This window comes from Priapulus caudatus, unplaced genomic scaffold (assembly GCF_000485595.1).
Source record: "Priapulus caudatus unplaced genomic scaffold, Priapulus_caudatus-5.0.1 Scaffold2151, whole genome shotgun sequence".
NCBI lineage: Eukaryota > Metazoa > Priapulida > Priapulimorpha > Priapulimorphida > Priapulidae > Priapulus > Priapulus caudatus.
The window spans coordinates 5466-23049 of NW_014579212.1; the positions used below are offsets into that span (position 1 = coordinate 5466).

Genomic DNA, 17584 nt, shown 5'->3' on the forward strand with positions numbered 1-17584 from the left:
AGTAAATGAATGAATGAGAAATGAAATGAAGTTGAAATAGATTGCAAATTGAAGTCAGAAATGTTAGATTCGCATTCGCCAGATTTCCCTTCGCCATCTTGTAAACAACTCGCGCGCGGAGCGAACAGCCTTTCTAACTTGCGCGCAAGCGCTCGCGAGCGCTCGCCTTCTGAACAACACTGCGCGAGCAAGCGCGAGCGAGCGCGAGCGCGCAAGTTTGAAAGGCTGTTCACAGTTCACTCAGCGCGCGAGTTGTTTACAAGATGGCGACGGGAAATCTGGCGAATGCGAATCTAACATTTCTGACGTCAATTTGCAATCTATTTCAACTTCATTTCATTTTTCATTCATTCATTTACTTCTAAATTCAATTCGTATCAATTTCTTCTGCTAATTCGTTTAACAGTACATGTTCGAAGACATTAAAATCTCGTGATTAAAATCTGCTGAGTAACCCTTCACGGGGGCCGCCATCTTTGATCAAGCGAGCGCACAGCGAGCGCTCGTGTTTCGTTCAAGAGGCGCTGCGTTCGTGCAGCGAGCGTTCGATTCGAGCGTTCGGTCTCCTGAACACGCCTCAGGTGGCAGATCACATGTTAAAACAAGGCAGGGTTGAACGCGTTAACACGTGTTTCACTCTCATACGTTAACTGCCAGCTAGGTGATAGCGCGCCGGTTAAAACCTAACGTAACAATTACCGCTGCACTGCGCGTGGCAGCACCATTGCAGCGACGGTGCTGCCACTTTAGCGTGCATGTATAAACGATAATGTTAACACGAAACTCTTATGAAACGAACTTAATGACCCCCATCCCCCCGATGAGTCACATTAATAGAGTTTGCATTCGGTATAAGGCTATTATCCTTCCCGCCGTAGCGAAGACACCTGCTGGTGCCTAACCACAAAAGGGGGTTGTGTGCCAACATATTAATTACGATCGCATACCAGTTAGCGAGAGTCAACGAGTTAGACCACGGTGTAAGAGCCGCGTGTGATTAGAACGCACTTGAGAATGAAATATTTCACTCTCAGTATTAGAGTGGAATGAAATGGAACGGAATGGAACGGAACGGAATGGAAAGGAATGGAAAGGAAAGGAATGTAAAGAAACGAACTAGAATAAAATAGAATAAAATATAACAGAACAGAAAAAGAATAGGCCCCTAAACAGAGCATAGAACAAACATATAATAGAAAAGAAACAGAATAAACAAGCATAGAATGGAATATAATCCCTATATATCCCCGTGTGATATGTCGAGTATAATATATTTGACAGTGTTGCAGTCCGCTATTTTATAATCAGTCTTTGTAAGGCGCGCGTGAACATAGTTGCCTGTAACGTGCGCAATATAAATCAATAAATATTATTATTATTATTATTATTATTATTATTATTATTATATTATTATTATTATTATTATTATAATAACGTGTGTGTGTGTGTGTGTGTGTGTGTATTTTTCTTACGCAGGTCCCTGCTACAAAAGGACATCGCCTGGAAACTCCTCGAAAACAGCGAGACAAAGAGCTACTTTAAGTTCTACAACCAGCCGAAGAACTGGGGGGAGGCGGAGGCGACGTGCGCAAGTTGGCATGGTGACCTGAGCGTCATTCACACTCAGGAGGAGCACGACTTTAACGTTGAGTTAATGTACGTTCGGTTTATGTACGTTCATTTAATGTAATTGTACGTTAAATTTATGTACGTTCAGTTTATGTGCGTTGTGTTAATGTACGTTTATTTAACGTACGCTTAGTAATTGTACGTTCAATTTATGTACGTTTAGTTTATGTACGTTGATTTAATGTACGTTCAGTTGATAATTATGCGCTCGGTTTATGTGCGTTCAGTTGAGGTACGTTCAATTAATGTACGTGCAATACGCAATGTTCAGTTTCGGAGGGTTCGCCTACTAGACGAGGTAAGAAAGTTATTGTCTACAGGCAGACACACACGCACGCACGCACGCACGCACGCACGCACGCACGCGCGCGCGCACACACACACACGCGCGCGCGCGAGCATAAATTGTAGATATTTTCATAAAAATCACGTATAACAATCTTGCTTCGATCCACCACGGAACCAAATATAACGTTTCATTAATTCCTGCTTCCACCTTGTTCTAAACGCGCCCGCAGTCGGGAAAACTCGGCTACGGCGTCCGGCTCATGGATCGGGCTTATGTGGCGGCCCGCGAGCGACGCGTATGGCTTCCTCGGGTGGGTGGACTTAACCGAGAAGGAGTTTGACGTGTGCAGCGCGACGGGCTGCAGCTACACTCAGGGGGAAAACTGTGGCGCCATCAACCCGACGCAGGACTACACGTGGGAGACCGGCGACTGCGATACACCGGCAACGTACATCTGCGAAATACCATCGGGTGAGTGAGTGAGTGAGTGAGTGACAGTCGGAATCAATTCGTCTGTGTCTGTGGCTTTTCCTCCGCTCTCCTCTCTCTCTCTCTCTCTCTCTCTCTCTCTCTCTCTCTCTCTGCATCGCACCTTCTATTGTGACCTGCCTCCATAACCAATTCCGCAGGACCCCCCCCCCCCGTTGTGGTGCGATATATATAGATATAGATATAGATATAGATATAAATATAATATATATATATATATATATATATATATACCGTATTTACTCGTATATAAGCGCACTTTTTTTGTACACAACTTGAATAAAAAAATCGGTGGTGCGACTTATACACGAGGCTAAGAAATCTTGTTAATGTACCAATAGTTGTACCAACTTTTCAAGGCAAAATATGAAGTGCGACTTATACACGAATGCTACTTATACACGAGTAAATACAGTATATATATATTTATTTATTTATTTTAGTATATGTGCACATATATAATTACTCAATGTGATTAACTATATTTACTGACAAGCGTGTATCACACTCCTACTTGTGTTCGCGTTAGCTCGTATTGTAGCCTTCGCTGCAGTGTATATATCTATATATATAAACTTGATCAGCCGAATTAGCTCGTACTCGCATAACTAGAGAACTCCGCAGCCTAGAGGAAAATTTTCAGACTCAGCACGTCTGGGAGATGGTTCTGGCTAAAACAAAAATCTAAAAAGTTAAAAAGTTAAAAATTCATAAAAAAATTATTCATCAATAGATGACGGTGCGTACAGATTAAGATCACGTACGTGTGAATTCATGGGTATGTTATTAACGGCGCAGTGGCCTAATCGCTAGAACATCCGTCTCCTACACCGGGATACCGGGTTCGAGTCCCAGCTGGGGAACTTATTTTTCCATTTTTCCCTTTTTTCCCCTTTAGTATGTATTATTTTTACTTTTTTTACTTTTTACTTTTTATTTTTTATATTTAATGTCTTTTATCTTTAGATTTCTTATTATTTTTTACTGTTTGGGATGGGATGAGATGGCATACGATGGCATGCGATGGCATGGCATGGGATGGGATGGCATGGCATGGGATGGGATATAGGATGGGATGCGGGGCGATGGGATGCGGTGCGATGGGATGGCATGGCATGGCATGGCATAGCATGGCATGTCATGGGATGGCATGGGATGGCATGAGATGCAATGAGATGGGATGGGATGGGATGGGATGGAAATGGATGGGATATGGGATGAGATGCGGTGCGATGGGATGGAATGGAATGGAATGGGATGGCATGAAATGGGATGGATGGATGGATGCATGCATGGATGGATGCATGGATAAGTGTATCGTCTCTGAATGGGGTCTAGTGTATATACACATATATTTATTTATTTTAGTATATATACACATATATAATTACTCAATGTGATTAGCTATAATTACTGACAAGCGTGTATCACACTCCTACTTTTGTGTGCTTCTATGTTCTGTGTTAGCACTAACACTTCTGTGTTAGCTCGTATTGGAGCCTTCGCTGCAGTAAAATCGATATCTAGGAACCAGTAAAATCATGACAACAATAACCTAACTGGAGCTTTGTTCTTCGCGCTGCGTGCGTGCGTGCGTGCCGTGCGTGCGGTCGTGCAGATTCCTACTCTAATTTCTACGACCGACTGCTGCTCAAACCCTTGCTTCAACGGAGGCACGTGCCGTGATTCTCTCGTCGGCTACACTTGCTTCTGCAGCGGCAGCCGGGTTCGCAGGAGGGCGCTGTGAAGAACGTAAGTACTCACCAGCTACCAGGGGCGCTGGAGAGGGCGGGGGTCGCAAGAAGGCACTGCGAAGATTTTAAATACTTGCCAGCTACCAGGGGCGCTGGAGAGGGGCGGGGGCTGCAGGAGGGCACTGCAAAGAAGGAAAGTACTCACCAGCTACCAGGAGGCGCTGGGTGCTGTTGGAGAGATTGCCGGCAGGACTAGGACCGCGTGAGCACGAACGGATGCAAACATCGAGTTCTATATATAGTCGTTCATAAACTAGGCACAACCCCTTCATCACACAGCAGGTATTATTGACTGTCTCCTCGTGCAATCTGACTCGCTAGTGAAAAACGGATGCACGCATGTACACCACAGACCTAGACGCATGCGCCGTCTCACGCGCACGCACGCGAACGCTTGCGCACGCACACAAGCGCACGCACGCACACAAGCGCGCACACAAAGCATTCACACGCAGCAGCTATGTCAAACAGTAGCGTTAACTACATGCGACAGTGCCATGGCGACACCAGCGCCGAGGCTATTGATTAGTGTACTCGACGGTGTAAATCCTACCGCAGCAACTCTTCGGAGGGCGGCTTCTGAAAGGCCTAGCAGCGGGCATTAATATGCGTATTATCAGGAGTAGATAATAGCGGCTTCTATTATCTACTCCTGGTATTATTATACGCGCACACGGGTTAATATCAAACGCGGATAGCGAACACATACAGACAAGAGTCGTAGACGCACAGCGGGCAATTAAATTCACGTAGCAACACAAACAATACACGCGGCGTGTTGATTGGCCGCATCTGCCGCGGGATGGAGTGGGTTAGGAGCCTGGTCGGGAGGGGCTGACCACACACACACACACACACACACACACACACACACACACACACCACAACACACACACCACACACACCACACACACACACACACACACACACACACACACCACACACACACACACACCACACACACACAACACACACACACACACACACATATATATATATATTATAATTATGTATATATGTATATATATTATAATATATATAAGAGAGACAGAGAGAAGGAGAGAGAGAGAGAGAGAGAGAGAGAGAGAGAGAGAGAGGCTGTCACCCACAATTTTCCACTTATCGCCGCGCGTTCGGGTGCGAAAGGTCGGTCGGTTCAGACGCGTTCGTGTCAGAAAGACAGCAATCTCTCCCGCAATATGTCTTCTTCATCTTCTGCTGCGATCTACGTCTAAGTGGGAACGATGCGCGCTCTAGCGGCCATCAGGCGGCAATGTTCGTCTAGAGAATTTCTGGCAAGTTTCTGTAGGATATCTGGATAGGTGTTAGAATATTTGGCACCTTTGAAGGAGCTGGTTTGTGGTTTATGCCACGGGGCCTGAGCGTGACGGCGCGCTATGACATATTTAATATCAGCACGGTCGGTGGCTTACGATGAAAGATCGGATTCAGTCGGATTCTAAATTTATTCTGAATTTCCGTATAATATTATAGCGATCAGTGAATCCGTTTTGTTACTGGCTTGCGTCGAGGAGGTTTAAGCGCCAACGCTGTTTTTTGTTTCAGCCACGGTTATGTACCGCTGTCCTTGTCGTGATCGCGTTAAATTCGCTAAACGTCCAAGTGTTAACTGGAAGACCTACTACAGGTACATGCGAATACACGCACGCACACACGCACGCACGCACGCACGCACGCACGCACGCACGCTCTCACGCCATCGTATTTGCATGTTAACACGTGAATCTCGCGTTACACAAGCCCCAATAATGGTTGTGCTTATTTTATGATCGACTGTAAAACCGATCAGTTCGTGTTGTCTCTTTAGATGTCTGATTATACGATTTTAGAAATGTCTACTCATTAAAAGTTGTGTTTGCTAGAAATGTTGTAATAACGGTTGAACGACGCACTGTCGGATTGAAAATCTAGGCAGCAAATTTATATTGTTATATACGTTTGTGTTTAGCGACATTTTACGTGGGACGCACTAAACGCTCTAAGTGTACCACTATCGCGCCGGGTCATGGTACCGTGTAACCGAAATTCTTCGGTTTTAAAATGTAACTTTCCACCCATAACGCCTCGCTGCATCGTTGCGACAACCTTGCTGCTACAGCGGCGCCACCTCTGAACGTGGACGGGCAGTGGGGGCCGTGGTCTCTCTATGCCGAAAACGAATGCAGCGTCTCTTGCGGCGGTGGCGAGTGGGTGTCGACTAGGCAGTGCAACAACCCTCTACCCCAGGGAGACGGACGACCATGCCCAGCCGGTGGCAGAAGCACGCTCGTAGAATGCATGACCCAGCCTTGCCCACGTAAGTGCAACATCTGTGTTCGTGTGAAACGTGGGTTGCAAACAAGGGGGCGTCAACAGCTTCTCAAAATTGGGGGGGGGGGACATTTTGAGGGAGCAGAGCAACAGAGCGAGGGAGCGGAGCGACCGAGTGGAGGGAGGGTGTGGGACTTTTTTTATTTTTGGGTATTAAAAACAGGCTTTAATGCATTGTAGAGTAAAAATCAAGCAAAGTTTATGATGCTGCGATATTAGTAGTTTATACAGAAAATACAGAAATTTACTTTAGATGCTCTGTGGTGTGATCTGAAGCATTTTACAACCATTCTCATTCATTCTTTTAAAGCTTTAAGCTTTTTAACCTTTTCAAGATTACTCTCATTTTTTAAATAAAAAACTTTTCTCTGTAAGATTTAGATAATTCGGATAATTAACTTTGTAATAAGGAAAATTCTTACCTCAGCAATTGCCAAAAATCGGCCTACTGACTACAATTTGTAACTCTACGGCGGCATGGCAGCGTTGCCGGCCGGATTTGGAATTTCAGATTATCGTACAAGGTGGTTACAAATTATCGTCTGGGGATGGAAATAATATTTCCCATGCGGTTGAATAGTCAACTATAAGCTTTTAAAACACGCAGAAACAAGAAAAAAGAAGTGCTTTTCAGTCATGGTTCTGATCCCAAAAAAGGGGGTGGGGGAGCAAATGATATGATGTCCCCCCTGTCCCCCGCGTGTTGACGCCCTTAATGGCAAATGCGATTCGTGGTAGGATGTCGGGATAGGGGTGTTTGCGTGCGCCTACACCTGGCTCCGTTGACCCCACGATGCGCATCTGTATTTTATATATATTCGACATCGTTAATATAATATAGAAAGTGACTGTTCATATCTTGTTGCTCGCGATCATGTTGTTTTCAACATCAGTCGGCCCTGCAGCACAGGCACTGCCAGCTGGCATAGTATCAGCATAAATTCATCAACGCTAATTCGAACTATTGTCATAACATCTTCGTCCGTCGATGCGTCGCGCTAACAATTGTCGTCGTGACAACGTACGCGCTCGCGCCGCGCGCACAACACACACACACACAGCACACACACAACACACACACACAACACACAACACACACACAAACACACGACACACACACACGCACACACACACACAGGTACACCCACACACACAACACACAACACACACACACAGACACACACACACACACCACACACCACACACACACCACCCACACACACACACACCACACACATCACACACACACCACACAGACACACACACACACACACACACACACACACACACAGCCACACGACACACAGACACGAACACACACACACAGGACCGTCATGTCACCTCACCTCCTTCTGCTCGGCTGCACACAGAACCCGCAGAAACTGGACGAGTGGAAAGTGGCAGCCATGTTCGAAGCAACGTGCGGCGATGGCGTCAGCGTCGCGCACCGCGCACTCACGCAACCCGCTGCCGGCGTACGGCCGCCGAGACTGCCAGGGAGCGACAATCGACAAAACAGAACTGCAGAGAAAGGGATTTCGGCAAAATCCGCAGGCTGATGGCGCTTCTTGCGCTGGCTGTGGCCGCGAGGATCGTGCGAAGACCGTGTGATCATGTGTTGTTGTGGCGTACGCATGACGGTCATTGCCAGTCGTGTGGGTCGCGCCAGTGCATGGTTTACAAATAGGGATAGAATAATTAATAATCAAACTCGCCTCGTTCTGCCGTAGTTCATGACAACTAGCCCACTCGGACACCACGCCCTCCTCTCCTCTTCCCTCTTCTCGTCTCCTCTCATCCTCTCTCTCTCTCCCTCATTTTTCTCTGTCCTGTCTCCCTCTCTCTCTCTCTCCTCGTTCTCTCTCTCTTTTTTCTCTGTTCTCTCTCTCTCTCTCTCTCGCTCTCTCTTTCTCTCTTTCTCTCGCCCTCTCTCTTTCTCTCTTCTCTCTTTCTCTCGCCCTCTCTCTTTCTCTTTTTCTCTCGCCCTCTCTCTTTCTCTCTTTTCTTTTTCTCTCGCCCTCTCTTTTCTTTTTTCTCCATCGGCCCTCGGGTCTCCTCATTTTCCTCCTCTTCTCTCTTTCTCTCTTTCTCTCGCTCTCTCTCTCTCTCTCTTTCTCTCGTTCTCGCTCTATCACCTCTCGCGACCATTTTCTCTTGATGTTCACTTGTTCGACTGACCTTTACGCGACCTCTGGCGACGTTCAGGGCCCTGCGAAAACGCCGACGTGCTGCAGAACTCGCAGTTCACGTGCGACGGAACGATCACACAAACTGCGTCGAATAAATCGTCCGAGAAGGAGCCGGCGGCCGAATGCAACGTGGCGACGAAGGCTACGAAAAAACTGCAAACCTGACAAGAACTGGCACCTGCGTCGTGAGTCGCCCGTACAGTCTCCTACCTCTTCTTTAATATAACTAAATAACAATCATAATAATAATAGATAATATAATAATAAAATATAATAATAATTACTTGAATAAGATATATAATAATAATATTAATAATATCTTGCTAATTATAATGTAAATACATCATCATCCATCCTCACTAATAATATAGTAACTCGAATAAGTCTAATGACAGTTGCAAGAAGATGAAGCTTATGACGTACAGAAAAGCAAAGCCTTATGACATTACAGAAGAGAAATCTAATTACTGACATTAACAAAGAGGAAGCTTATGAACGTTTTGCAAGAAAAAGGAGCTTTTGACATTAACCAGAAGCGAAGCTTATGACGTTGGCAAACAAGAGGAAGCTTATGACGTAGGCAGAAGAGGACCGCTAATGACTAAAAAGTTTGCAATGCAAAGAACCTATGACATACAGCACAGAGGAAGGCTATGGAACGTTGGGCCAGAAAAGAAGCTTATCGACGTTGCAGAAAGCAAGCTATGACGTTACACGAAAAGAAAGCTTAATGACTTGCAGAAGAGGATAGCTATCTGAAAGTTGCAGAGAGGAAACTTAATGACGTTTGCAGAAGAGGAACTTCATGACGTTACAAGAGAAGAGAGCTTGATGACATTCACAGAAGATGAAAGCTTATGACGTTGCAAGGGGAAACTCTATGACGTAAGCAGAAAGAGGAAGCTTATGAACGATACAAGTTTTAGTTTTTTTAAAGGTTTCTTTAAATTTTTTGCTTTCTCCGGCAGCAGCGTCGTTTCCTTGTGCAGCTATGCGCACCGCTCCTCAAACCGACACCGTCCCAATCATCGCGCTGTCAAGACCAGACGGCCGACAGGTTGTCAGCTAAAGGAGGAATCTCAATTCGTTCCATCAAGAGCCATAGATCATCATTTAAGTCTTCTCGCCTTCTTGGCTCATGCTGGTGAGATTCTTTGAAAACTAATAATATAACGACTGAGATAGATAGTTCAGTAGATATTATTATTTTTTTCCGCGTTGCTATACCCACTATCTACTAGTCGGCGCAGTAGAGTTCGAAACCACAGGTGAGAGCTTTAGAAGTTAGCAGTAATGCGTAAGGCTACTGGCACGAGTTTAGGGTTAGGCGTTGTTAGAGTTAAGGTTAGAGTTAAAGGTTAGACGTTAAGGGTTATGGGTTAGAGTCAAGGTTAAGAGGTTTAAGACGCTTAAGTGGATTTGCGGGGGATAATGGTATAGAAATGGGTTAGGGTTAAAGGTTAGAGTCTAGGGGTGGTCTTAGGGTCAACGGGAATTAAAAGATCGGGGTAACGCAGCTGAGCACATCATTGCTGGTTAAGAAGTTGAAATCGTGTTTGTTTCGCTCTAACCATGCGTGATGTAAGCCCCCCCGCCGTCGATGTGTGCGTCTCTCCACAGGAACTTTAGCCCGCACCGCATCATCCAAGCAATGAACATCGGAGATTTCCTGCCTGATCGCCCACCTGTGCTGTCATCCGAGATCCGGCAGCAACCGGTACTTGATAAAATCCAAATATCTTCATCATTATTCTTCCCCGTGATATTATTCATTAGATAGAAAGATGTCATAGTTAATCACTTAAAATTTTTTTTTTCTATGCCATCGGTACAACATTGATAGCAATGGTTTATCCATCGATCACAACATTTAACCAATAATTCTTCTCACCTATTTCAAAAATAATCGTTAATTAAAAAATAGGCAACCGTTCGTCGTGCTGATTGTCGTGACGCACGTCAATTTCTCTTGCAGGAGCTCTGCAAAGCCCGGTCGATCTGCCTACACTACTTCTTCAACGGCTTCGTTCGGCCTTCATGTTATCTCAGAGGGACTTCACATCTACTCGCTGATCGGGCAGATAGTGCTAACCAACGGCATATTGAAGCCAGTGCGAAAAACCGCTGGCTCGGCTGGTGTGAGTATGTCGCGAATTGCCGAATTAAGCGTAACTGAGGCCAAACATCTACTACTTGTTCGCTCCCTTTATCTTTCTCTTCGGCTCGCGTGATTCATTCTCTGTCTCTCTTCGGTTTCTCTTTCTCTCTCATCTACTCTCTCTCATCTCTCCTCTCTCTCTCTCGTGCGCGCCGAGGCTTTTTCCCTTCCGCTCGCCGCTCTTTCCCTCGTGCGCTCTCTCTTTCTCACTCTTATTTCCTCGCTCTCTCACTCCCTCTCCCACTGTCTCTTTCTTTCTCTCTCTCTCTCTCTCTACATCTCTCCCTCTCTCACTGTCTCTCTCTCTCTCGTTCTGTCTGTCTCAATCTCTAACTCCCACTATCAGCTCTTTGCCTGCATATACTCAGCATGTTTAATTATATACTTTTCTGTTCGTTCTAGTTGCTCCTGCTGTTGTCGTCGGCTGTTCTGTGGCGTTACTGTACGAATACTACGGTACCAGCACTCAGTACGTATACAATCACACAGCTATAGCATCCTCTGTCTCATCCCGTCGCCACGTATTCTAACGACATTATGCGACATTATGACGACATTGCGATCTCTCTGTGCACCGAAAAATAATTCCACGGCCAACTGTTAAAAAGTAGCCCAAGGCGTCAAGAACGACATCGGGGAATCGAAGTGCATTTAGCACTATATATCGCAAACAAATAATAGTTTATATAATACATTTATATTCATAATAATCATTAACAAATAAAAATTAACGTTACTTTTACTTTTATTTGCCAGAATCCGCCATGATGACTATGCAATAATTTAATCAGATAATATTTTTTATATAATAGCAGAATGACTTGCACTTTATTTATCCACTTGCAGTCGCATCAGCTCTCTATGAATATATTCGGAGCCAACTATTTGAACATTTCAAATGCCCTGGATCTCTGGCAAATTGTGCTAAATTACTATTATTAATACACCATTAGAAAGCGTTTGATAATCTTGTGTATGACGCACAATAAGCCGCATTTCGAAAATTAGCACAAGAGACTGGTTTGCATATTATCAAGAGCATATAATACCTATTATTATTAGGTATTATTAGCTCTTGATATTATTAATAATTAAAATTGATTCATTGTCAAAACAAGAGCCCCCCTCCCCGCGAACTGTACAACGCTGCACGCGCTCGACCATAGAATTAATATAGATAACCTATCTAGTCTATAGATACAGATAGTCTATCTATATTATTTCTATGGGCTCGACTCTGGCCATCGTGGTTGGATGCGGGAAATTCGTGTTATACACGTGGCAAGAAACTGGTGCGTTCGTTAACTCATCTCTCATCGTTTCTCATCATCATCATCATCATCATCATCATCATCATCATCTTCATCTCTCATCATCATCATCATCATCATCATCATTATCATCTTACATCTTCAGCTGCTGGCTCGACGTGTCATCGCCGCTCGTCGTGACGGCGTTCGTTCCAAACGGCATCATGATCGTCTGCGCTCTGATCCTGAACGCCGACGTGCTGCAGAACTCGCAGTTCACGTGCGACGGCGATCACACAAACTGCGTCGATAAATCGTCCGAGAAGGAGCCGGCGGCCGAATGCACGTGCGACGAAGGCTACGAAAAACTGCAACCGACAGACGTGCACTGCGTCCGTGAGTCACAGTGCATCTCCTACCTCTGCCTTTAATATAAATAATAACAATAATAATAATAATAATAATACTGATAATGATAATAATAATAATATTGCTAATAATAATGTAAAATAATCATCATCATCATCCTCACAATAATATAGAACCGAATATGCTTATGACGTATTAGAAGAGGAAGCTGATGACGTAGCAGAAGAGGGAGCTTATGACATTACAGAAGAGGAAGCTTATGACGTTGCAGAAGAGGACGCTTATGACGTTGCAGAAGAAGAAGCTTATGACGTTGCAGAAGAGGGAGCCTATGACGTAGCAAAAGAGGAAGCTTATGACGTGGCAGAAAAGGAAGCTTATGACGTTGCAGAAGAGGAAGCTTATGACGTTGCAGAAGAGGAAGCTTTTGACGTTACAGAAGAGGAAGCTTATGACGATACAATGTTTAGTTTTTTTAAAGTTTTTTTTAATTTTTTGTTTTCCGCGCGCGTCGTTCTGCAGCTATGGCGCCACCGACTCCATCAACCGACACGCCCATCATTCGCGTTGTCAAGACAACGGCCCAGGTTGTCACTAAAGGAGGAAGCTCATTCTTCATGAGCATGCTCATCATGAGTCTTCTCGCCTTCTTGGCCATCTGGTGAGGTCTTTTGAAAACTATAATATACGACTAGTAGATAGTTAGTAGATTATTATATTTTCCGCGTTGCTATAACTATCTACTAGTCGGCGCGTAGGTTCGAAAAAGGTGGAGAGCTAGGGTTAGAGGTAAGGCCGTAAGGGTTAGGGTTAAGGTTAGAGTTAGGGTTAGAGTTAAGGTTAGAGTTAGGGTTAGGGTTAGGGTTAAGTTAAGGGTTAGGTTAAGGGTTAGACTTAGGGGATTGGCGGTGATATGGTTAGAGTTGGGGTTAGGGTTAGGGTTAGAGTTAGGGGTGGTCTTAGGGATCAAGGGGTTAGAATCCGGGGTTACGCAGCGGACCACATCATTTGTGCTGGTAAGAGTTGAAATCGTGTTGTTTCGCTAACATGCGTGATGTACATGCGTCGATGTGTGCGTCATCCCACAGGAACTTTAGCCCGCATCGCATCATTCACATGAACATGGAGATTTCCTTGCTGATGGCCCACCTGCTGCTGTTCATCGGAGATCCGGCACAACCGGTACTTGATTAATCAATTCTTCATCGATTATTTCCCGATATATATTCAATTTATTCATTAGATAAAATTCATTTATCACTTAATTATGCATCGGTAAACATTGATAGTCAATGGTTATTCATCGATCAACATTTATAACCAATAATTCTTCTCACTTATTTCAATAATCGTTAATTAAAAATGGCAACCGGTTGCGTCGTGCTGTTGTCGTGACGACGTCATTTCTCTTGCAGGAGCTCTGCAAAGCCGTGTCGATCTTGCTACACTACTTCTTCACGGCTTCGTTCGCCTTCATGTTTCTCGAGGGACTTCACATCTACTCGCTGATGGCGCAGATAGTGCCACGCAACGGCATATTGAACCGTGCCGAAAACACGCTGCTCGGCTGGTGTGAGTATGTGCGAATGCCGATATAGCGTGACTGAGGCAAAACTCTCTACTTGTCGCTCCGTTTCTTTCTCTCACTCGCTCGATTTCTCTGTCTTTCTCTCTCTCTCTCTCTCTCTCTCTTTCTCTTTCTCTCTCTCGTGCGCGCGCTTTTTCCCTCTCGCTCGCGCTCTTTCCCTCGTGCGATCTCTCTTTCTCACTCTCATTTCCTCGCTCTCTCACTCCCTCTCTCACTGTCTCTCTCTCTCTCGTTCTGTCGTTGTCCTTCAATCTTTTAAACTCCACCTATCAAGCTCTTCTGCCTTGCATGTATAGCCCGAGCATGCTTCAATTAGGTATACTTTTCTCGTTCGTACTAGTTGCTTCCGTGCCTGTGTCGTCGGCTGTCCTGCCTGGCCGTCCTACCTGTACGCAATACTACGGTACCAGCACTCCCAGTACGTATTAACACATCACACAGCTATAGCATCCTCTGTCTCATCCCAGTCGCCACGTATTCTAACGACATCTATGGCGACCATTGGTATGACGACATTGCCGATCTCTTCTGGCACCGAAAAATAATTCCACGGGCCAACTGTTAAAACGTAGGTCCAAGCGTCAAAGACACGACATCGGGCGAATCGAAGTGCATTTACACTATATATCGCCAAACAAAAATAGTTTCCTATTATAATACACCTTTATATTCATAATTAATTCATTAACAAATAAAATTAACGTTACTTTTACATTTTACGTTTTGCCAGAATCCGCCATGATGGACCCTATGCAATATTTATCACCATAATATTTTTCTATAAAATAGCAGAATTGACTGTGCACTATTATTTATCACTATGGCAGGCGCATCAGCTCTCTCATGAAGATATCGGGGCAACGCCCCACTATTTTAACATTTCAAAGCCCTTGGGATCTCTGGCCAAACTTGTGCTAACTTGACTATCTATTAACCCACTTTCACACCATTAGAAAGCCGTTTAGATAATCTGGGTAGGACGCCCACAAGTAGCCGCATTTCCAGAAAAATCTAGCACACGAGACTTGGCTTGTGGGCATATTTATCAAGAGCATATGGAATACCCCTATTAATTATAGGTATTATTTGTAGCTTCCCTTGACTATTATTGAATACATTAAAATTGATTCATTGTCAAAAACCAGAGCCCCCCTCCCCGCGAACTGTACAAACGCCCTGCCACGCGGCTCGACCATAGAATTAATATAGATAACCTATTCTAGTCTATAGATACAGATAGTCTATCTATATTATTTCTATGGCTCGACTCGGCGCATCGTGGTTGGATGCCGGGGGAAATTCGTGTTATACACGTGGCAAGAAACTGGTGCGTCGTTAACTCATCTCTCATCGTTTCATCATCATCATCATCATCCATCATCATCGATCATCATCATCAATCTTCATCTCTCATCATCATCGATCATCGATCAATCATCATTATCATCTTACATCTTCAGCTGCTGGCTCGACGTGTCATCGCCGCTCGTCGTGACGGCGTTCGTTCCAAACGGCATCATGATCGTCTGCGCTCTGATCCTGCTTGAAAGCAGCGGCACGGCAAACTTCCGGCAGCTTGACGACGTCGACAGACCCCAGCTCCTGAGTGCCCAGTGAGTAATTAAAGCACTAGAGTGGGGGGAATATGTGTGCTAGTGGACGTTTATGTGATATAATCGATATAATTATATATATATATATATATATATATATAGGGCCGTAGCTAGCCGGAGGGCACAGGGGCACTTGCACCCCACCCCCAGAAAAAAGTAGATACAATACATGGTCAAAGGCAGTCACCTTCCCAGAACACACCATGCACTTGGCTTTGCCCCCATGTAAATTGGTTAGCTACGCTTATGATATCATTATAAGTATACAATATATATATATTAAATTTTAGCTAATTAATTACACATGCGAGGTAATCACTTCACTACTATGTACGCGGTTCATTAGTTCGTAATGTTTCGGAATCTGCTTCGTTTTTCTCTCCGTCTTGATTCGACACCAAACTCCGATTTCTCGAGTAGTTTGAAACCGAAATTCCGTTTCCCCGGCGTACAGGATCAACCAGAAGGCGAACATGGTCATTCTGCCGATGATGTCCATCTCCTGGGTGCTGGGCGTGATGGGATACGATTACCAGGATCTCTCCCTGTTCTCCCTATTCGGAGTGTTTTGTTCGATCACGGGATGGATGATGTTTAGCAGTCATTCGCTGGGCAACGAAAAGGTACCGTTGGCACGTTGCCAAATATATCGTTTTGTGTTATATTAATTATGTTGATAATTCGCGTTCGTGGTCACGGTTCCACGCTGTCGCTATGTCACCGGAGTGTTTCATTGTTTCCGCAGGTGCGAGCGATATTCCAGCAGCTTTGGTTTAAGGTGATCAGCTGCTTCTGTCCACGAAAGGTAAGCTTGTCGCCATGACGACGCACCCGACGCCGTGAAACAGACGAGCGCTTGGAATTTTCTTCTGGTTTACACGTCTGCATGTTGCTTACAGTTATATATGCATTTTATTACAGTTGTATGGTTGTATATACGTTGCTATTAATAGTCGGAAGCGGGCTTTAGAATTTGGCAAAATGCGTAAAGGTAAAGGTAAGGGTAAAGTAATGGCACTGAATTATTTAAATATGAGCTAGAATACGGTTGCATTCAAATCGATGCATTATTACCGTGAACATTTTCATATCAGTGTTCTACAAGAGTTTAAAAAAACGTGGAAAATGAGACCAGATGAAAATTCTTAATTCCCCTGCCACACGCATCTCCTTGTACTCGTCCCTGCTATTGCTATCGTAGTGCACGTCAGTGTATGGAAATGCAAATAGAGGAAGCATGGCATATTATACGTAGTAGGCCTCCGCCTGCTATAGGAGTCGACCATAGCTGGTGCATGGTATCAAGAGCTAATAATACCTTATATAGTTTTAATATTATCAGGAGTAAATGAAAACAACTTTTGTTTTTATCCACTCCAGTTATTAGTTATTATTTCCAAAGTGGATCACGGCATTAGCCGGTGGCTTCTGGGTTGACCGTGTCCCAACCTGGGACATAGGGATTCAATCCAGAATTTTTCCCAGGATGTGTGCTGTTCCCAGTAGTGCGATTTTCTGCACTTCTTGGGCAGTGTGTTGGCTTGGGAGTTCCTTAAGGTTCTTCTCAAAACCATTCTTTAGAGAGCCAAGGGCTCCAACCACCACTGGTACAATTCTCGTCTTTGTATGCCACATCCTCCTAATTTCAATCTCCAGATCTTTGTACTTGGTGAGTTTGTCCCTTTCCTTCACCATAATGTTAGAGTCATCTGGTACGGCTACGTCAATCAACAGGCATCGTTTTTCTTTCCTGTTGTGGAGCACTATATCAGGGCGGTTTGCAGGTATCGTGCGATCTGTCTGCACCGCCATATCCCACGTTATGGTAGTATCTCCGATGTTGGTAACTGGTCTCGGAGTATGTTCATACCACTTGTCAGATACTTTCTCACCAAGTTCACTGCAGATTGACCAGTGCAGATAGC

General features: G+C 44.6%; 1 protein-coding gene and 1 long non-coding RNA gene across 2 annotated transcripts in view; both read left to right on the forward strand.

Moving 5' to 3' along the window:
* Positions 1–2167: 2167 nt before the first annotated feature.
* LOC106818305 lies at positions 2168–6472 on the forward strand. The gene is made up of 3 exons (XR_001395187.1): positions 2168–2389; positions 4026–4159; positions 6281–6472. It is a non-coding gene; the product is annotated as an uncharacterized LOC106818305 (long non-coding RNA).
* A 5884-nt stretch (positions 6473–12356) lies between these two features.
* LOC106818302 (adhesion G-protein coupled receptor D1-like) overlaps positions 12357–17584 on the forward strand; it is a 7875-nt gene continuing 2647 nt past the window's right edge. The window contains exons 1-7 of the mRNA XM_014823022.1: positions 12357–12485; positions 12981–13119; positions 13547–13640; positions 13874–14034; positions 15507–15659; positions 16114–16282; positions 16405–16464. Coding sequence (XP_014678508.1) covers positions 12983–13119; positions 13547–13640; positions 13874–14034; positions 15507–15659; positions 16114–16282; positions 16405–16464 — 774 coding nt within the window. The 5' untranslated portion in view covers positions 12357–12485; positions 12981–12982. The remainder of the gene's footprint in view (positions 12486–12980; positions 13120–13546; positions 13641–13873; positions 14035–15506; positions 15660–16113; positions 16283–16404; positions 16465–17584) is intronic.